At 41.1% G+C, this 18,087-nt stretch overlaps 2 protein-coding genes across 6 annotated transcripts in view; one reads left to right on the top strand and one right to left on the bottom strand.

Moving 5' to 3' along the window:
- Positions 1-746: 746 nt before the first annotated feature.
- Positions 747-6,238, bottom strand: LOC116673803 (nuclear receptor subfamily 4 group A member 2). Of its 2 annotated transcripts, none has more exons than XM_032506074.1 (8): positions 5,904-6,238; positions 5,750-5,804; positions 4,640-5,496; positions 3,444-3,573; positions 3,186-3,343; positions 2,477-2,676; positions 2,006-2,184; positions 747-1,530 (listed from the first exon to the last, which is right to left on the bottom strand). In XM_032506074.1, the coding sequence occupies exons 3-8, from the start codon at positions 5,489-5,491 to the stop codon at positions 1,280-1,282; spliced, it is 1,770 nt and encodes a 589-aa protein (XP_032361965.1). In that variant the 5' UTR covers positions 5,492-5,496; positions 5,750-5,804; positions 5,904-6,238; the 3' UTR covers positions 747-1,279. The 2 variants fall into 2 exon arrangements, with proteins under 2 accessions (XP_032361965.1, XP_032361966.1); XM_032506075.1 differs by having other exon boundaries at positions 747-1,527; positions 5,904-6,236.
- A 512-nt stretch (positions 6,239-6,750) lies between these two features.
- The window catches only part of gpd2 (glycerol-3-phosphate dehydrogenase 2 (mitochondrial)), a 24,851-nt gene continuing 13,514 nt past the window's right edge, over positions 6,751-18,087 (top strand). Inside the window, exons 1-7 of one of the 4 annotated variants that reach the window (XM_032506070.1) lie at positions 6,751-6,898; positions 10,272-10,381; positions 11,974-11,982; positions 13,586-13,757; positions 14,927-15,051; positions 15,137-15,234; positions 15,431-15,594. In XM_032506070.1, coding sequence (XP_032361961.1) covers positions 10,280-10,381; positions 11,974-11,982; positions 13,586-13,757; positions 14,927-15,051; positions 15,137-15,234; positions 15,431-15,594 — 670 coding nt within the window. In that variant the 5' untranslated portion in view covers positions 6,751-6,898; positions 10,272-10,279. The remainder of the gene's footprint in view (positions 6,899-10,271; positions 10,382-11,973; positions 11,983-13,585; positions 13,758-14,926; positions 15,052-15,136; positions 15,235-15,430; positions 15,595-18,087) is intronic. The other 3 variants (XM_032506071.1, XM_032506072.1, XM_032506073.1) reach the window with 3 other exon arrangements.

Raw genomic sequence — 18,087 nt, 5'->3', positions numbered from 1 at the left:
ACCTTTGATCTTGACACACACACGTGTGCATGCGCACATGCAAATATGTATCTTACGGCCTTTCATATAGCAGAGCTCCTGAATCACGCTCCACTTTGCCTTTTTCATGGTTAAAACAATACTGAGATTTGAAGCAAAATGTGTCTCTTTCTTACTAGTTTACAACATTATTCGTATAATTACTGTATATATTTTAGTTTTTTACTATCTTGTATTATCTTATGTAATCAGGCTCTTAAAAATCAGATCTTAAGCTCAATGGGACTTGATTAAATAGAAGTTATATAATATACATAATATGTTGTGTATATAACTCCTGCTGTGCATTGGGTTAGGTATCTCAGGTACTACAGACTTCATACCAGTTTAGAGTAAAGAGAATCACATGGATTATTATTATCCGGAATATACTATACATCTCAATATAGCATATCCCAGAAAGGAGATTTATTATAAGGATGTATACCTGTGAAGACCATTGAACCATTTATTAAACGCATGGCTGCACCAGATGCATCATTTTAAAAAGGTCATGCTTATGAACCACAACCTGCATGCAAAGTTACCTGAAATACTTCATTTGACTGTACAATATTATTCTATAAACATGTTTTATTGTTTAAAATTGGCATTTTATATCAGAGGAAAGATATTATCAACATTTGTGAAGAATAACATTATGGTTATTATAGTGGAGAATAAAGAAATGAACGAGGTTAATTAAAAAAACAGCAGCCCAGCCGCAGTAATGGTAATTTATTTATTAAAACATTAACACTGACAGTTTACTCTGAGAACACAACAGACCATGATAGAGTCTACAAATAATATTATTATATTAATCACAATCAGACTAATATATGTTATGAAAAACCTAAACATGATGGGAAACACTTGTCTTGTACCAAAATCTGCCTCTTTATAAGAATGTAAAATGGGTTGAACAATCACTTTGGTAAAATCACACTGCAAAAATAAAATAAAAGTAAATTCAAATTACGGACTTTTAATTAATTTCTCCTTTCCTGCAGACCGTTATGAAACTGGTCCTTTAGACCCTCGCATAATTCAAATTTTGCAAACGGATCACTTGATATTATCCCCCCCCCCATCAATTCAAAAGTTGTTGACTTGTTTTGAGGAGAATGTGATTTAACAACTCAATTTTAGATTTTAAAATGTCTTTTTCTACGGTGCACAGATGTCAAACTGTCAGCAACAACTGTTTGGATTCAATCGAAAGAGAAAAAAACGTCCCCACGTGTATTCTTTAATGTCTCTAAAATGGCAACGTGTCGAGGAATAACTTATCTATTACTGCGGGCGGCGGCACCAAATCCTCCAGCTTCAAATAGAAAATCCTCTGCAGGCCTTGGATGCACAGAGTGCGAAGTTCACGCAGTTTTTCCAAAAGTCTGGACAAGTGGTTGGACCAGCAGTCCGAGAGGCCGTCGGCGTCCTTCAAGCACTTGACCACGTTGTTCTGCAGCTCCTCCACCTTCTTCGGCTCCTTCAGTCCGTGCCGCTCTGCTAGTCCGTAGATCACAGTTCAAACAAACATATTAGATCACAATGAAACACTATTAACCAAAAGGGGGGTGGGAAATAGACGTATGCTGCTATTCTTGTTTATCAACGTAATGATGCTTTCACTGTAAACTCTAATTTCACATTCATCCAGTAACGTTTTATCAATCAATTTAAACCATTTATCCATTCAATTTTTCTTTTCCAATGATGTATTCATTACTTTTAGCAGCCTATTTCAACCGGTACAGCAGTCAGTTCTGTGTGTCTGACTTGATGTCTCGCCCCTAAACATTACATGTGGTTTACAGCCTTAAAAGGGTGATTTCTAACCTCTTAAAGCTTAATCTCTGATTTTACAGATATGTGATTTTGGGCTATTTTTGACACCGGGTCCATTTAGTTAATACTTCCATTAATTTCTAAGGACTATGAATGTGCATAGGAGGGCAAACCAAAGTGTTTTTAAGCATCTCACCGGTGACCAAGGCGAGAGTGCATATGCAGGAGAAGGTGGACACATCCAGGTTCATCCTCTGCAGGTTAGCGGAGAATTCAACGATGCTGTCGATCCACTCCCCAAAGCCACGCAGGCACTGGAGCCGGTGCCACACCGAGCCGTCGCAGAAGATCAGCTTCCCGTCCTCCGGGTTGGATCTGAAACAGTATGACAGCTGGTGCTCAAATTTCAGGCCCCATAACGACAGTGACAAATCCAGCTTCCACATATTTCCATGTCCTTTTGGGGCCTCTCCAGCTGTTAACCCGTCTTTCATTAATGCCAAAAGTGCTGGAAAACAAATCCATTCCCGAGTTTTGTTGTGTTTATTGGCAGATCCATGAACAAACATGATTACACGCTGTGGACTGACTGCCAACTTTGGGACCACATTTGCTAAGAAGAAGGAACTACCAGTTCAAGAGATGAGTCCCTTTGTGCGTTCTTTACCTGTATGACAAGCGTAAGACAAAGAGCTCCAGGAAAGCAGAGTAGAAGAGGAGGTCTTGGTCGTGCTTGGGCAGGGAGGTGAAGCCCGGGATCTTCTGGGCCCAGCCTCGAATCACCTCCATCGATCTGGTCAGGAGGTCGTAGAACTGCCGCACATGCTGAGCGTCGTCGCCCGGGGGGGTTCCTGGACTCTCCTTAAACTAGTGAAAGAATGAAAATATGGAAAATACCTGTGATTACAGCTTTATAATGCCCTTATTTTGTGTTAAAGGGCACTGCACCCTCATTCATAAGTAAAGCAATGAAATGACGCCCACACTGCTTACTAGTAGTGTTAATCACACGTTTTATCACTAAATGATATTATATCAATTCTTTCAACAGCAATACAACGTTTACTGATTACTGATTCTATTCTATTCAAGGTACTGTGACGATTACATTACGATACATAAGCCCAATCAAATAAACAATCAGTTACATTTAGATATATTTCCAAAAAGCAACTATATTATGATTTAACAATTGCATTACTAAGCTCTTCCAGACATTTACATTAAAAACAAACTACTTTTATTATTAAAACAATAACTATAAAGTGGGAATTTCAATAAAGGCTCATCTTAAAGATGACGATGTGTATCGATAATATTGGATCATTGAGGATTGAATCGATATATCGATGTATTGTCACACCCTCACTGCTTACTTTAAGAAAGTCAAGGCGACAAGGTGGAGGGTTCGAGTCCACATGCGCCCTGATGAGGGTGCTCAGGAGGGTGCTGACTGGTAAAGATGAGTCCGGGAGAGATTTAGGTTTGGACGGCAGGCGTCCCCTTCGACCTTTCAGACCGTCTGTCCTCACCACTGCAGAGCATGGACAGACACAGGACACACTGTTCTCTGCATCTGACCCAAATGTCAGGTTTCAAGGTTTATTTCAAGGTTTCAAGGTTTATTGATTTACCTTCTTTGACCATTCCCACTGCAAGGCACTTCTGGAAGCGGCAATATTGGCATCGGTTCCTCCTGCGTTTGTCCACCGGGCAGCTTTTGGCTGCCAAACACACGTACTTGGCATTTTTCTGTACTGTGCGCTGCATGGACAAAGAAAAAGATGAAGTTATTTTGCGAAAAAAAACAACAAGTTTAAATATGTGATACCTGCACAAAGGCTGAGGTGATGCATTAAGCTTACTTTGAGTAACGTCAGTTTGAATTTAGTTTTAAACCTCATTACCATACACTCATTTGGTCAGTTTAATATAATAAAACTTCTGCTTCTTAAGGTTCTTTGGTCAAGCTTCATACCGACTCAAACAGACCTCATATGTTATATCTTAAATGTTATGTTCTGAAAACCTCTCCAAATGTAAGAGAAGCTAAATTGGACATGTGGCACTGTGGCACTTCTGAAAAGAGCATTAAAACTCAATCTAACCAATATCTTACAACAGGTTCCCTATATGGCAGCACAAGGGGGCTTTCTATGCCTAGAGGAATAATCTAAACTGGTGGCATGTGGATCTTTTTTTTTAAAGAAACTTTGGGACATTTTTCTAAACATAAAGCACCTTTTTTAGAAGCTCCTCAACTCATTTTTGTTAAGACTAAAGTAAGAAGTCTTAAATGGTCCTTTTGAAAATTAGCAGCAGCACTCTTGCTCCTGTGGGCCATCTGAGGCATTATAAGGCATTCAGCAGGCGGACAGGGCAGTCTGGGTAAATACAGGGTCGTGGCCATTCATAATTTGGAGAATTGCCCCGGGGAATCTCCTTCAGCGAGAAGAAGGGAACGGCTTTTTATTCATGGCACGTTGGTAGCCATTTTCATACAGGACATTTGCCCCTAAAACGCGTGTGTCAAGAGATCGGGACGTGCATCTGAAGCCTAATGTGCAATTAAGGAGGCCAGTCAGGCGTTCCAGTGGGATTTCTTTTTTTTTTACATGATGTCCAATTACCTGAAGTTAAGGTTGAAGATATCCATTTGGACAAATCTGGTATTTAATTTGTTCATGACAGCATTTGCATCTTACATGTTACATGGTTTTAGGATACTAAAGATTCCCTAATCGTGTTTGCCCTGCTGCTGCCCGCGAATATCCAGGTGGAACTCCTAGTTTTCATGCAGCTTTGACATAAAGTTTCATTGAGAACAAACCTTGAAGAAACCCTTGCAGCCCTCGCAGGTGCGCACTCCGTAGTGCTGGCAGGCCGCGCTATCCCCGCAGACGGCGCACAGTCCCTCCGCGCTCAGCGGTCCCCGGCTGGGAGCACAAGAGGTCTGGTAGTCCATAAAGTGGTGGCCGTGGGCGAATTGGAGCGGGTGAGGAAATCCCACTCCGGGCTGCTTTCCGTGGGCAGTGGAGCCCAAAACGCCGGGGCTATCCAGCGGCTGGTGCGCCCCGGCTGCGTCAAGGTTCATGGACACATGCAGAGATCCGTCTAATTTCATTTGGCAGGTGGACAAGCTCTGGCCGCCGTGTTGCGCGTGTTTTAGGGAAAACAGCGAGAATCTGGATAGTGTGTTTTTCCTGTGCGCCGCTGCCAAATAGTCCTCTCGAAAACTGTACAGAGAGCCAGAGTCCTCCCATATGTGTCCGGGTGGAGTTTGAAAGTTGGATGTGATGGGGGTGTGCGGCGACGGAGGCCGGTAATAATAAATGGAGCCCGGGGAGGAGAGCAGCTCGTCGGACTGGTGCGGGTGAGGCTGACTCGGCTGATACCGCGGACACCCGTGCGCATCCTCCACCTTGACGCACGGAAGCTCTCCTTGCACCGGCATCTGGAAGAGACACGGGGGCTTCACGTCGTACCCGGCGCCGTAAGTGTCACCCATGGAGCCGAAACTGGGAGCCGATGTTGAAGTTGAGATTTCACTGTTAGTAAGGTCCATGCTATACTTGACAAACTCCGGGGTGAGGAAGTCGCAGCTGCGCTCTCCACCCGCGCTCTGAGTCGCCGGGCTGGCTCCTTGTGGAGAGGAGCCGCACTGGGTCTGCACACACGGCATGGCTCCTGCAAACATGGACAGAACACAGTCAGGACGAAGCAGGGGTTTGCGCTTGGAGCTAATGTTAAACAATATAAGAATGTTTTCTTTGTAAAATAAAAAAAAGGTCCAATTGTAACACATTGCACGTCCATAGGCAGACATATCACTTGTTGAAAGGCAGATAATTATGACCTTGAGACTATTCTAAATGACTTTAAAGACCTGATAATATTTTGCAGTACGCAGAACAACAGCACGAAGACCAGTCTTTATTACCTGAGGGCTTTAGTTGTCTTATTTTCCAAAGGATATTATGGCCTGCTCACTTTGCCTGAAATAAAAACATCGGAGCATCACTTTCAAGCTTCACACTGACATGCATCACTGATTTCCTAATACATTAATGGAGAAAAAGTAGAATATGCACTACCTCAGACCTCCTTGCAGGGCAGGAGGACTGTGACAAGTAATCCCATCTCTGCTGTGGTGTCGCGTGCGGATCTATTAAAGCTTTAGAGAAACTAGAAAGGCCCACTCGCTGTCTAGAGAGTAAAGGAAATGACTGTCCACTTCTCCCACTCTTGGCTCGCAGACTGGCTGGCAGTCACACCGACAATGTGCTTTTGTTTACGTGGTGCGCACCCTTCTGCCAAACCCTTACGCACGAGCCACATAGGGGTGGGGTGCTGTACGTGTGTGTCTCTGGTGTGGGCACAGCCATGTGTTCATGTAATTTGGAAAGAATGCTTGCACACTCTTGCAATTTGCATCTTAAGTATATTTAGATAGATAGATAGATATGTATTGATCCCAACAAAATGGGAAATTATAGAATGTATTATTGTATTATTTATTAGATTTTATTGCAACAACTATCAAACCTGGCGTAGCTGCATACATAAATTGTCTCTTTGCATTTCTGGGGAGTAAGATTCAAAGCATCTAAACATAATAATTATCCTAAACAGCTGTTCTTTAATCTATGGTTGATTAAAGAGCATCATTTTCATCCTAAAACACACGTTTGGTTTAAGAAATACTAGCCTACAGAAAATGTCAGTCTGATTTATATCTTATAGGCTTTATTTTTTCTTCCATGTCTCCTGTGCTGAAAGACAGAGAAAGCGACAGCTGGTGACACTTCTGTCCCTCTTTATTATTATCCTGAAGGAGGAGGATGGAGGGGAGACCAGCGTTGTGCAATCTCCTTACGTCAACCATTTGGCACCGCCTCCTGTCTGCTATTGGACAAGCGCTCCTGAGCGCTGCGTTCTAATTGGCTCTACGCGACGTCGCTCGGGGCTGCTCTCTGCTTCCTGGTTGTAGTTGTCAAACGCGAACTGGTTTGGATAACAGCCGATGTCCTCAGCCTACGCCCTGCGTCGCCCCCAGCGAGTCAAAGTCAGCCGCAAAGCAACGAGTCCTGTAAGTGGGTTGTCTGTTGTTTTACCGACTGTTTTCCCGACAATGTAAACATGTCTGACGGCTATTTAACCCTTTGTTGTATTTGGCGTAGAGCCAAAAATGCAGAACATCTGCGAGTTTTTCTTAGCTGACCATGCCTGTATGACCATGGATGACATCCTCTCATCACTGGCTCTAGCTAACGACACGCCGGGCTAATGTGCGCGTGCCGTGGAGGTGCGTGCCAGGTCGCGTTCTATAACGTGGAGAGCTTATGTTGAGACGACGCTTTCTCTAGGGTTTCCCCTCAAAGACCAGCAGACATTTTAATCCCCAGCCAGAGATCGAAGAACAGGGACTTCCTCCTCCTGTGCGGGGATAGACAACGGAACCCTACCTCTGACATCATACCTCTGACGTCATACCTCTGACATCTTACATCATACATCTACCTTCCCCCCTGCTGTGTGGGGTTTGTCAATACTATGATCCTCTTTTAATATAGACCTTAGGCAACGAACCTCGCCACGTGAGTTTTCAAAAACCCTAGCCCCCACCCCCCCCTTCTGCTGACTCACTACGAGTCTGAAGGCTGATGGGAGTGACTGAGGTGCTGAGCACCCTTGGGAGAAATCTTTGCATTATTTGGCGTTCTGTGGACAGCAAAGGAAGAATGTTCTTGTACAGGGAAACGTGATACTTTTCCGATATTCAACCAACTTTGTATTATAATAATATTGGACATATGTGTAAAATAGCTGTGCTGAGCCTCCCTCCATGTAGTGCCCAGGTCTGCCTACTAACAGGCCTGCAGAAAGACCTCCGAGGGAGGATCTAGACACAAACCGGTCCCTGTTTGCTGCTGGCTCTGGGGCCTGTTGTTTGGACTCGTTGTGTACCTTTTAGAGCCAAAGGGAGTAAATATAACAACTCGTTTGGTCTGTTTCTCTGGTCATGCAGCACCAGGTCGGGGCAAAATATTGATATTATATGGTGATATGAGTCGAGGCAGATTTTACCTTTTAGATTTTGGATATTGTAATAGCGTGATATTTGAAGTGTAGTCTTTTCAGTCTGCATAAGTGATGTCATTTTATTGAACGTACCAGACTGTTCTAGCTGCTCTATTATTTGCCTTTGAACACATATTATTATATGTACTGTACATTATTGATGATAATTTATCTAAATCTCTGATATCTGATTTTGTCCATATGGCCCAGCCCTATGCAGCTCCAATTTAAAAAAAGTAAAAATGTAAGTAAAAACCGTTTTATGACAATGAATGGTTCATTTATTAGGGCTTCAGCTTTAACAGTTAGCTGAACTACACGCGTCAGAAAGGTCCAGGCAGGTTGTTTAGGGCCTGTTGGTGTCCATGTTGGGTCTTTTGTAGTCTCCAGAAATGAGCAGCCTGTGAAGGGTGTGGAAGCCTGTGGACGGCCACAGAGAGTGGGTGTTTATTATACTGGTTTTCATTTACTCCACACACTCTCTGTATAGCTTTATTATCTTTAATATCAGTATTTAGATTTTTCCATTACAAGTTCTTACTTTTTCAATATTATTTATGGTCACAGGTAAATTTAATTAATGTTGTGGTTACCTACTTTTGCTTCATTACTTTAATTACATATTCAACTTCAATTTAACGTCACTTATCTACACTGCAATATTGTTTTTTTCTACTATGGCAACCGCACTTTACAATATCTTTTATTTGACGCCACTTTACATTCATTCTGCACCTTCTGCTCATTGTCTGTTTGCCTGTTTGTTTGTGTTTTACTTTTTTATTTTTTTTGCCTTGACTGTATGGAATCTGCTGCTGCTCTATCTATCTATCTATCTATCTATCTATCTATCTATCTATCTATCTACTGTAGGGTTTTTAAAGGCCAATACACTGGATGGACATTGGTAATACTTAGCTTTGAGAAAGAAAATACAAAAACCGATTTCATTTAACAGAAGATAGTGTCTTTGCTAAACTAAAAAACCCTCTAAAATAGGACTTTGTATTAGAGTACTGACCATGACAGCAGAGTGTCCAGTCACACTTTTAATCTTCCGTACTTATTTGATCCAACATATCCTTATGTGAATGGAAAAAGTACCAATACTGGACTATTGTTTGGGCAATACTTGGTGAGTGTTGAAATTCAGTCATGTACTGTGGCTCACAGCTTCAGTGTCTGCCATGTGCAGCTGAAGTATTGCTTCAGTTCTGAAGAGGAGCTTTCATATCGTCTTTATAACAGGTTATGAAAGAGGTGAATTTGCCTAAACCACGGTTTATATCCTTCCACTTTGTCTTAAGGGACAAAGGCAGTGGCAGTAAAAACATGACACCGATGTTTGGAGCTAATATTGGCCGACACGACAGGTCACTGGTTACACCAAACTCATTACTGACATTTGTGCCATCTGTAGCTGTGTTTTATTAAAATGCATTAGAATCTGCTTCAGCGTATGACACTCTCTGGAAACCTTTAATCAAAGTGCACTATACTGGGAATGCAAGTACTTTTTTGGGGGCTGCCCTTGTGTGAATTGCGGCCCTCGTCCTGCCAGAGGGGGTGTCGTGTTCTGCTCGTTATGGTACACAGGGTCCTTATGAAAACATGGAAACAGTATCCCAGCAGTTGCTTAACACTTAACTCCAGATAGGATTGTATTGCAGTGCACAGAACAGCTGGGCTGCTTTGTATAGTTCTAGTGAAGGAAATGTATTGATGCTGCACAGTTGCAAATACAATGATTTTGCTAAAGGTGAACACAAACAATAATTTCCGTTATTAATTCACCTGTCAGTTACTTATTTTTTTAAGATAATCAAATTGTCTGATCATGTAGGGTTTGAAATGTCAGAAATAACCACAAACATCGATCATAGAGTGAAATTGGTGTCCTTAAAGTGCTCGTTTAGGGCACAATTAATTCAAGGGAACTAGGAAGGATCGGAAACATTGTATCATCATTGATTATGTACTGAGCAATAATGTCCCCTTTCCAGCTTATCAAATGTGGGAATTTTTATCTTTTTCTCTATTTTATATCATTGTAAATGAAATACCTTTGTTTTTTGGGCTGTAGGTCAGACATAACCAGACATTTGAAGACATCTTGACATTTTAATGGTACAACAAATCACTGGTAAAACAACAAAATGACTGATATAGTATTAAAATTGGCATTTCTTTGTATTCTGTGCAACAGGAAACCTAAACACAGCATCCCCGGCCTCTGTCGGCACCCTTCTCTACCTGAACATTTGGCCTTTAGCCCCCCCCCACTGAACTTAGTTGCATTCCTGTCTCATCACGTGTCATACCAGCCTTATAACCCGGGTGTCCCTGCTCCGTCTCCTCACTGCACTTTACTCTGACTCCAGCAGGGACCATGGCGTTCAGGAAGGCTCTGAAACGGACGGCCATCATCGGCAGTGGGGCGGTCGCCACCGTTTTCGGCCTCTCCCAGCTGGTTGAGTACAGGAAGACGCAGGTAAGCTGATGCACCGCTCAGTTTGTGTGCTGTTGGAGACGCTCCGCCAGGTGTTTGCTGTTGCATGTTTACATGTTGCAAGAAATGCAGAATTTGACTGAAGACACGTGTGTTTAGGCTTCATTGTCAGTATTGTAAATGCTGCTTCACCGTTTTACATCCTGACAGATGTAAAATGTAAACGATACGCCGATACCTTGAAAACGTCAGTTTTGGGCATGACAACAGTACAATATTCAGAATAAGATTTCTTTTGGCCTGAAACAAAACCACCAAGCAGGGAGGGACTGCCTTTCGAGGGCATGTCCAGTCTAGATGTTGGAATGCGCTTGCTGTCGTATCCAAGGTATTTTTTCTTTTTGTTTTATTGGATGTTTTCCAGCTGTTGAGCAGGAGGCAGCAGTTCACTTGCAAGCATGCCGGCACTCGCTCCTGATAGGTTAATTAGTTTTCTTACTGAGCCTTAGCTGAGAAGGTTTATATGCTTAATATAAAGCCATATTAGAATATAGTGTGGGACCAGTTTCTGGGAAGCCTGTGTAGACTTCAGGTCCCAGCCAAGAAAAGGTATGGCCCATAACCCCAGGAAAACAGCAAATAGTTACACTTACAGTTAATAATTCACACAAAATGAGACATAGCATGTTAGTAACTGAGCTCCAGAGGTGCTGGTAGGCAGACATCCCAGCTTTTTACAGTTTTTGTAGGCAAATGATGTCAAGTCAAGTGATGGTTGCATTAGCAACACAGCTGTACATCACCGAGCTGCGAGCTTTATTCATTTATTTGGATGTAGAAATAAACAGTGTAGTTAACGCTGCCACACCTCGTGTTCAAAAAACTGATTATTGTGCTTTTTTTTAAAAACATTTACAGTGAATTAAGATTTTAGATGCATTTATTTAATTCATTTGAAACATTACTTTTTCCCCAAACTCTTTTTCAATCCTAATAAAATGATTTGCTGCTTGACAATGTAGACACACAAATACATTTAAGGAATGAAGACACCTTGTAAAGATGTCAAGCCTTAAAACTCAGCCATTGATACACACACACACACACACACACACACACACACACACACACACACACACACACACACACACACACACACACACACACACACACACACACACACACACACACACACACACACACAGACAAACAGACACACACACTACATCCAAACATGTAATATATATGATTGTCCTGACACTTCTACCTACATCTCTCCCTTTTAAAAGGATAAATAATTAATGAAAAATAGATAATTCCACTTGGTTATCAATAAATCATTGCAGAGTTGGCACTTCATCTATCAGCCTGAAGTGATACACACACACACACACACACACACACACGCACACACACACACGCAAACACACACACACACACACACACACAACCACATTGCTTCATTTGAGACAGACAAGCAGCTGTGTGACCTCTGACCTGACGTAGGCCTATTTCAGGCGTGCCACACAGCGACATACCACACTTTATGTGACTGTTCAACCTAATGTGAACTTTTGTTTTGTGCCCTGGCGCGATAATGTCTTCTCTTGCCCATCGTCATCCTCCCAACCAAGCATGGATTGGTAAGCAAGAAGTCGACCCTGATGAAATATAATTATTTTTCACAATAGTTTGTAATCATGCATGCTTCTAATCCCAGTAATTGCAATGCTGATGAGCTGAATGTCCGTCTTGTCTTCTTTAGCAAGGGCATGTGGCTGGGATAGGTTTTCAAGATAGCGGCCGATTGGCCATTAGCACGGGCCTTGCTGTGCCATTCACTAACTTAACTTGATTACTGGGGGAACGCTAGCACTTAATTCTGTGGCGGTGTTTGTCTGTATGCATCGTCAAAAATAGACAATGATTATATCATCGTCTCGCTTGTGGTCGCAGAGCTAAATTACAAACGGCTGCTACTATTTGCAAGTCAAATGCCGCGTTTGCTTCAAAGCAGCTTGATGCAATCATTTAGCTCGAACCGCTAAATAGAAAAATGAATAAATATTTAATTAGCAGTGAAGCCCCCCCATATCAGAGTGGAGCTGTGGTTTTTTTGTTTTATCATTTATTATTTTTTGTGATTATTTCTTTAAATTCATCCAAAAATGGAAGCTAATAATGTAAAAAGCATGTTCTTTTATTTCGTGGGGTTTGCATGTTGCAGCAGATCGTGACACTCAGCAAACTCTGCTTTACTGGGCTTTATTAGCAACACTTCACTTGGAAACTAAAGGTAATAATGAGACACCGTGAGCACATTGTAATCTCCCTCTCACTACCAAGAACTGCTTGGATGAAAAGCTCATTCCTGGATTTGTTAAAAATGCATTCCAACTACATTTGTGCTGTGATTACTTAAGTAAAAGTAGCAATACTCTCAAGTAAAAGTACACTTGTAAAAGGAAAAGTCCATCATCCAAACTCACAGATAACTCACACGATCAGCAAAACATACTTAAAGTGATATTTCAAATGATATTTCTTTTAATAAGATGGTCTTCTTTGTAGAGCTAGACTGATACATTAGCTTATAGCACTACAATACAGTAGCTCAGCTGTCACCATCTAACAAAGGCCAAAAAATAAAAATACAAAGGAAATCTTACAAAACACAAAAATGTACAGGGTTATTTTGTTTTTGTTATCTATTAATATAAAATAATGAATAGCCTTTTTCTTCTAATAGGTTTTTCAAACTCAGTGTTGTTAACTTCAACTTGAAAGAAACTTAAAATCAGCATCGGTTGGGCCATATTAAACTTTGTTAATCATAATCACAGTAATAGATGCACTTCTGGCCTCTGTACATACATTATACTCCATCCATTTCAACAAAATAATGCATATGATAAGCACTGTACAGAAATCTCATCACACAGTCGAATCCATAATGTATTAAAGTGATTGCAAGTCATTATGCATTATATCACATTGAATGTGATGTGATTATAATGCAAGAATAATGCATGAACATATAACACTGGGGATGCTTGCAGTGTGCTGACAATGCTTCAGAATGAACCAAGAAAAGTGTTGCTATATTTACAGGACATTTTTAGCATTTAACATAGAAATTAACATTGGAACTTGTAGTTTTGCACCAAGATGTAGAGAATCTTTAGGTGGTGGAAAGTGTTCTTCTGATTGTGTGTGTGCTGCTGTGTGTATCTGTGTCCCACCCAGGCTCGGTTGGCACACGTGGAAGCAGAAGCCGAGCTGAGGGTTCCCTTTGCGGACGAGTTCCCGGCCCGGCGGGCCCAGCTCGCGGCGCTGCAACACACCGAGGAGTTTGACGTCCTGGTGGTCGGGGGAGGGGCCACGGGTGCAGGGTGTGCCTTAGACGCTGTCACGCGCAGTAAGTGAGCCTATCGGCTTTCAAGGGCATCCCTCTCCTGGGATGTAACAGGTGTGGAGCTCTGGAAGTGTCCTCCCTGCGTCCTGAGGAGGAAGACGCCTCGTAGGCTGGGACGGTGTTTATAAAGGTCTCGCTTCAGTATGTCAGCTGGTATTCTGGCCACAAAGGCTTAAGTGTAATTTACTGTAAATAAACCTAATGAATATATATATATATGTCGGTGCTAATTTAACATACAGTAGATAACAGGGCTTGGACGATATGCGTTTGTCCTGAGTTGATTTTTTCATGATATATGGGTGCCGATTTGATTTGTATTGCAATTTTCTTTTCCTTCTTTAACAATAACAAAAGTTGAATAAAACCCTTCTAGAGAAGGATGCACATCACATGTCAGTCAATCTGACAATTACTTCATTTGTTAAGAAGAACATAACATGGATTTTCTGCATTTTCGGCTTTCTCTCTGTTTTGCTGGAGTCACTGTCAGAAACAGAACATATCAAGGCCAATCATTGGTAAAAACATAAAACAAAAAATATCAACTCTAGGGAAAACAATCCGTTTTAAAAATCATCACCAGAAAAATCCCCCACCCATACATATATGTGCCATTATTAAAATTTGGAATGGATTATTTACCATTTGAGTAATCTTCAGTTGTACAGTTTTACTTGCTTATTCTTTTGTAAAAATATACTTATATCTTAAGACACTAGATACTATTTTTCAAACCAAACGTACCAAATTAGTTGTTGACGTTTTGGTTTTACACATGTGGAGAGTTCGCTCCCTTGTAATGCTAACGAGTGTAGCATTATTAGCATTAGTATGTTTTTCTACATACATTTACCACGTGGGTATTAGAATATATCCTTATTATGACTGACCAATCCTACCACTGAAAATGCAGATACACTATAAATCCAGGTTGTCTTGGTGAACAGTAGCTAATATTTCATTTTAACTTTAGGATTATTAAAGCGTGTTGTATTTTTTATATTTCTATTTTGTGTGTTTTGGGGTTAAAGACATGCATAGAGCCAGCTTTCTGTCAGCCAAACCAAATGAAGTTGTCAGTCACTACTGCAGCGTTTTCCCAGCTTTTAAGTCCTATTAGTATCAAACTCTACAGGTATATTCACTTATTCTTTGTCATTTCTTCCCAGACCTCAAAACTGCTCTCGTAGAGAGAAGTGATTTTTCTTCGGGGACCAGCAGCCGGAGTACCAAGCTACTCCACGGGGGAGTCCGCTACCTCCAGAAGGCCATCATGCAGTTAGACTACGAGCAGGTTCCTCTTCCTTCTCCTATTCTTAATTTCATCTTGTTTTCTTGCTCTTTTTGTCATCCCCTTAAACTTTCTTCTCTCGGAGCAGTACATGATGGTGAAAGAGGCGCTCCACGAGCGAGCCAACCTGCTGGAGATTGCACCACACCTATCTGCGCCGCTACCCATCATGCTTCCTGTTTACAAGTAAGTGTCAGGACTCCTACACTATGGAAAGTGCACAAGACGTGGTAAAAATAGCACAACCAAGCAGGCGATAATTGGGATATTCTGTTAGCGTGATGCTTTTAAGTGAAGAAAGTTGTTATTATGTCTGGATGGAATATGAACACCAGCTCAAATGAACCCAATATCTAACTTTAATTCCCTGTTTATTTCCAAGATGGTGGCAGTTGCCTTACTACTGGGCGGGGATCAAGATGTACGACCTGGTGGCTGGGATCCAGTGCCTGAAGAGCAGCTACGTCCTCAGTAAGACCAAAGCCTTGGAGCTTTTCCCCATGTTGAAGAAGGACAAGCTGGTGGGAGCCATCGTCTACTATGACGGTGAGTCAGAGCTCCAAAATGCTTCCTTTCATGCCCGCAGAGGCTTCCATGCCTTGGCTTTAAATTGTATATTTCCACATAGACACTGGTATGTGTGGACAGTAATCTCAAAAGCACGCTAGGTCCGTTGATTGATTACTCACCTTTTTATTTTCTGTAAACACCTACAGCAGCTGAGTCAGTCTTGTTGCCCTTTTCCAGTGTTTTCCCTTGTACTTCCTTTCCAATGGTAATGAATTGTTGAAAATAACACCATGATTAATTGTAATATTGTAGAAATTGTGTAGAAACTGCACGATCGAGCCGAACAGAAGATTAAAATAGACTTCAGATGTTAATTTTGCCTCGTGGCCTTCACGTGTCCACTGGTGCCGAACGAGATATGTTGACAGGCTGGTTGGATGCCCTCTCTTCCCCGTGGCGGTAAAAAGCTGCACGCTGCCTGGACGGACGCGGAGGAGAACCGAACACATCGAGTAGCAGCTCGTCACGTCCAATGCCAAAAGACCAGGACGTTTTCTTTATACATCTGTTCACAGCTGTAACAATTCACAGTTAACTGTCCAAGAAATAATTGGAATATTGAAATAATTGGAATTTAATTGACTCTTTCAGTCCACTTTTTTATATACATATACAAATATATATGTATGTACCTTTTTCATAGAAATACAGTTTTGATTGAATCCCAGGATAAATCTTTTGGTTATATCCCTGTCATGTGACCCAGATGATGTAATAGCACAAGTACACAGCCTATGAAGTTAACCATGCATAAAGAGGCTTTTATTGTTTCTTGTTCATGGTATTCAGCAGTTGGACAGCATTAGATATGCTTCCAAATCTGTGAGATTAGTGGCAACAATAAAATCCATGCTGCTTTTTGAAGGATGTTGCAAAATAAAAAATATCTGCAGCTTTAGTAATGTGACTCCTGGTTGAATATTAGTTGTTTTTATGGCAAAAGAAATCATTAAATTCAGTGTTTTGGTCGCGTTAGCAATCTTGAGAGCTTAATTTACATGCTGTCATTAATGCTTTATAGATCCTGCACATTAAATATGAATATGTGTTTTTAAAAAACCAAGAGAATCAGGCTTTTTACTCTCTAAATGTAAAATACAAGAGAACTGGATTTGTGCAGCCTGGAAAAAGGGAAGAGCATTTTCTTGGTGCAAAGCAGCATATGTTTGATTTTCCACCCCCGCCGCCATCATCTGCTCTGAGGGGGGACAGGTCCGGGATGGTGGAGGGGTGGGCGTCTTTTCTCCAATTATGCCGTCTGGAACAATCATGCCGGTGACATTTGGAAATCTGACCTTCTCTCCCGGCGGTGTAGAGCACAAAGGAGCGTCTTAGACGGTCGGACTGGCTGAGCAGCAGCACACGCTCTTATATTCTGCAACCAGTGTGGAGGCATAATGCTCTTATTTTGAATTGGCTGCATGATATACTCATTTAAATGCCCTAAAGCTACAGTATGTTAATGCTGCTGTAAGTACAGCAGACATGTTTCTTCTTACAGCGCCTCACTGTCTGTAATAACGCACCAAAGCCACAGACAAAACAGAGCATTTAGGGTCAGGGATGCAGGGTTGGTGAGTGTTTGTTGGTAAAACTATTAAAACTATGAATATCACAACCTTTACCTTTTTTAATTTACATTTGAGACAAAGAAATCTGCAACATTTTCATGTAGCTGAATGTCTGGTTCTATAGTAAAATGAGTTGTAGAGACAAAGAATTGTATGTGAAATTAAAAGATGTCGTGGCTAGGAGCCTCTGTGGCAAATATTTTGACGTTGATAGATGTTGATATGGCAACTGGCATCAACTGTGGTGAGCTGTGCACCAAGAAACACACAGGAAACAGTGGTAATACACAAGAAAAATCAGGGGATGCAAAAGCATGAGAACACATACAGTACATGACATAAAACTGTAAATATGAGACAATAATAGTCCATTACATTATCTATAAAGAGTATTAAGCATGTGATCCTCTAGCATAATGATGACATATTTAACAGAACAACAACATTTGTTTTATGGATGTGCAGAGACAGGTATAGACTGATTAATCCAATAATTAAGATAAGATTTAAGATAAGAGACTTTATTGATCCCACAATGGGGAAAGAGCAGCTCAGTGCAGCACAACAAATAACAAAAATGCACATTAAATATAAATGGGATAGAAAAATACACAAAGAATAAAAAAATAGGAAATGGAAGAAAAATAATAAGAAGATAGTAATAACGGTAAAATGTACATTATAAACACTTCTTGTATTTACAGGTTAGGATAATATATATAAATAAGAAGAGAGTTATACAGAGCTATAGATATATGGATTTGAAAAAGGCATATTGCACAGGTCATTATTTACAGATAATAACCTGTAGAGATGCATTTACAGATAATATGAGATGGCATATTGCACAGGTCAGATGTACAGAGTAATAAATAAATAACTATAAATAGTGCAGAAT

This window comes from Etheostoma spectabile, chromosome 24 (genome assembly GCF_008692095.1).
Source record: "Etheostoma spectabile isolate EspeVRDwgs_2016 chromosome 24, UIUC_Espe_1.0, whole genome shotgun sequence".
In the NCBI taxonomy this organism is placed as follows: Eukaryota; Metazoa; Chordata; class Actinopteri; order Perciformes; family Percidae; genus Etheostoma; species Etheostoma spectabile.
The sequence above is the reverse complement of the archived record's forward strand: the minus strand, read 5'-3'. Positions and strand labels throughout refer to the sequence as shown.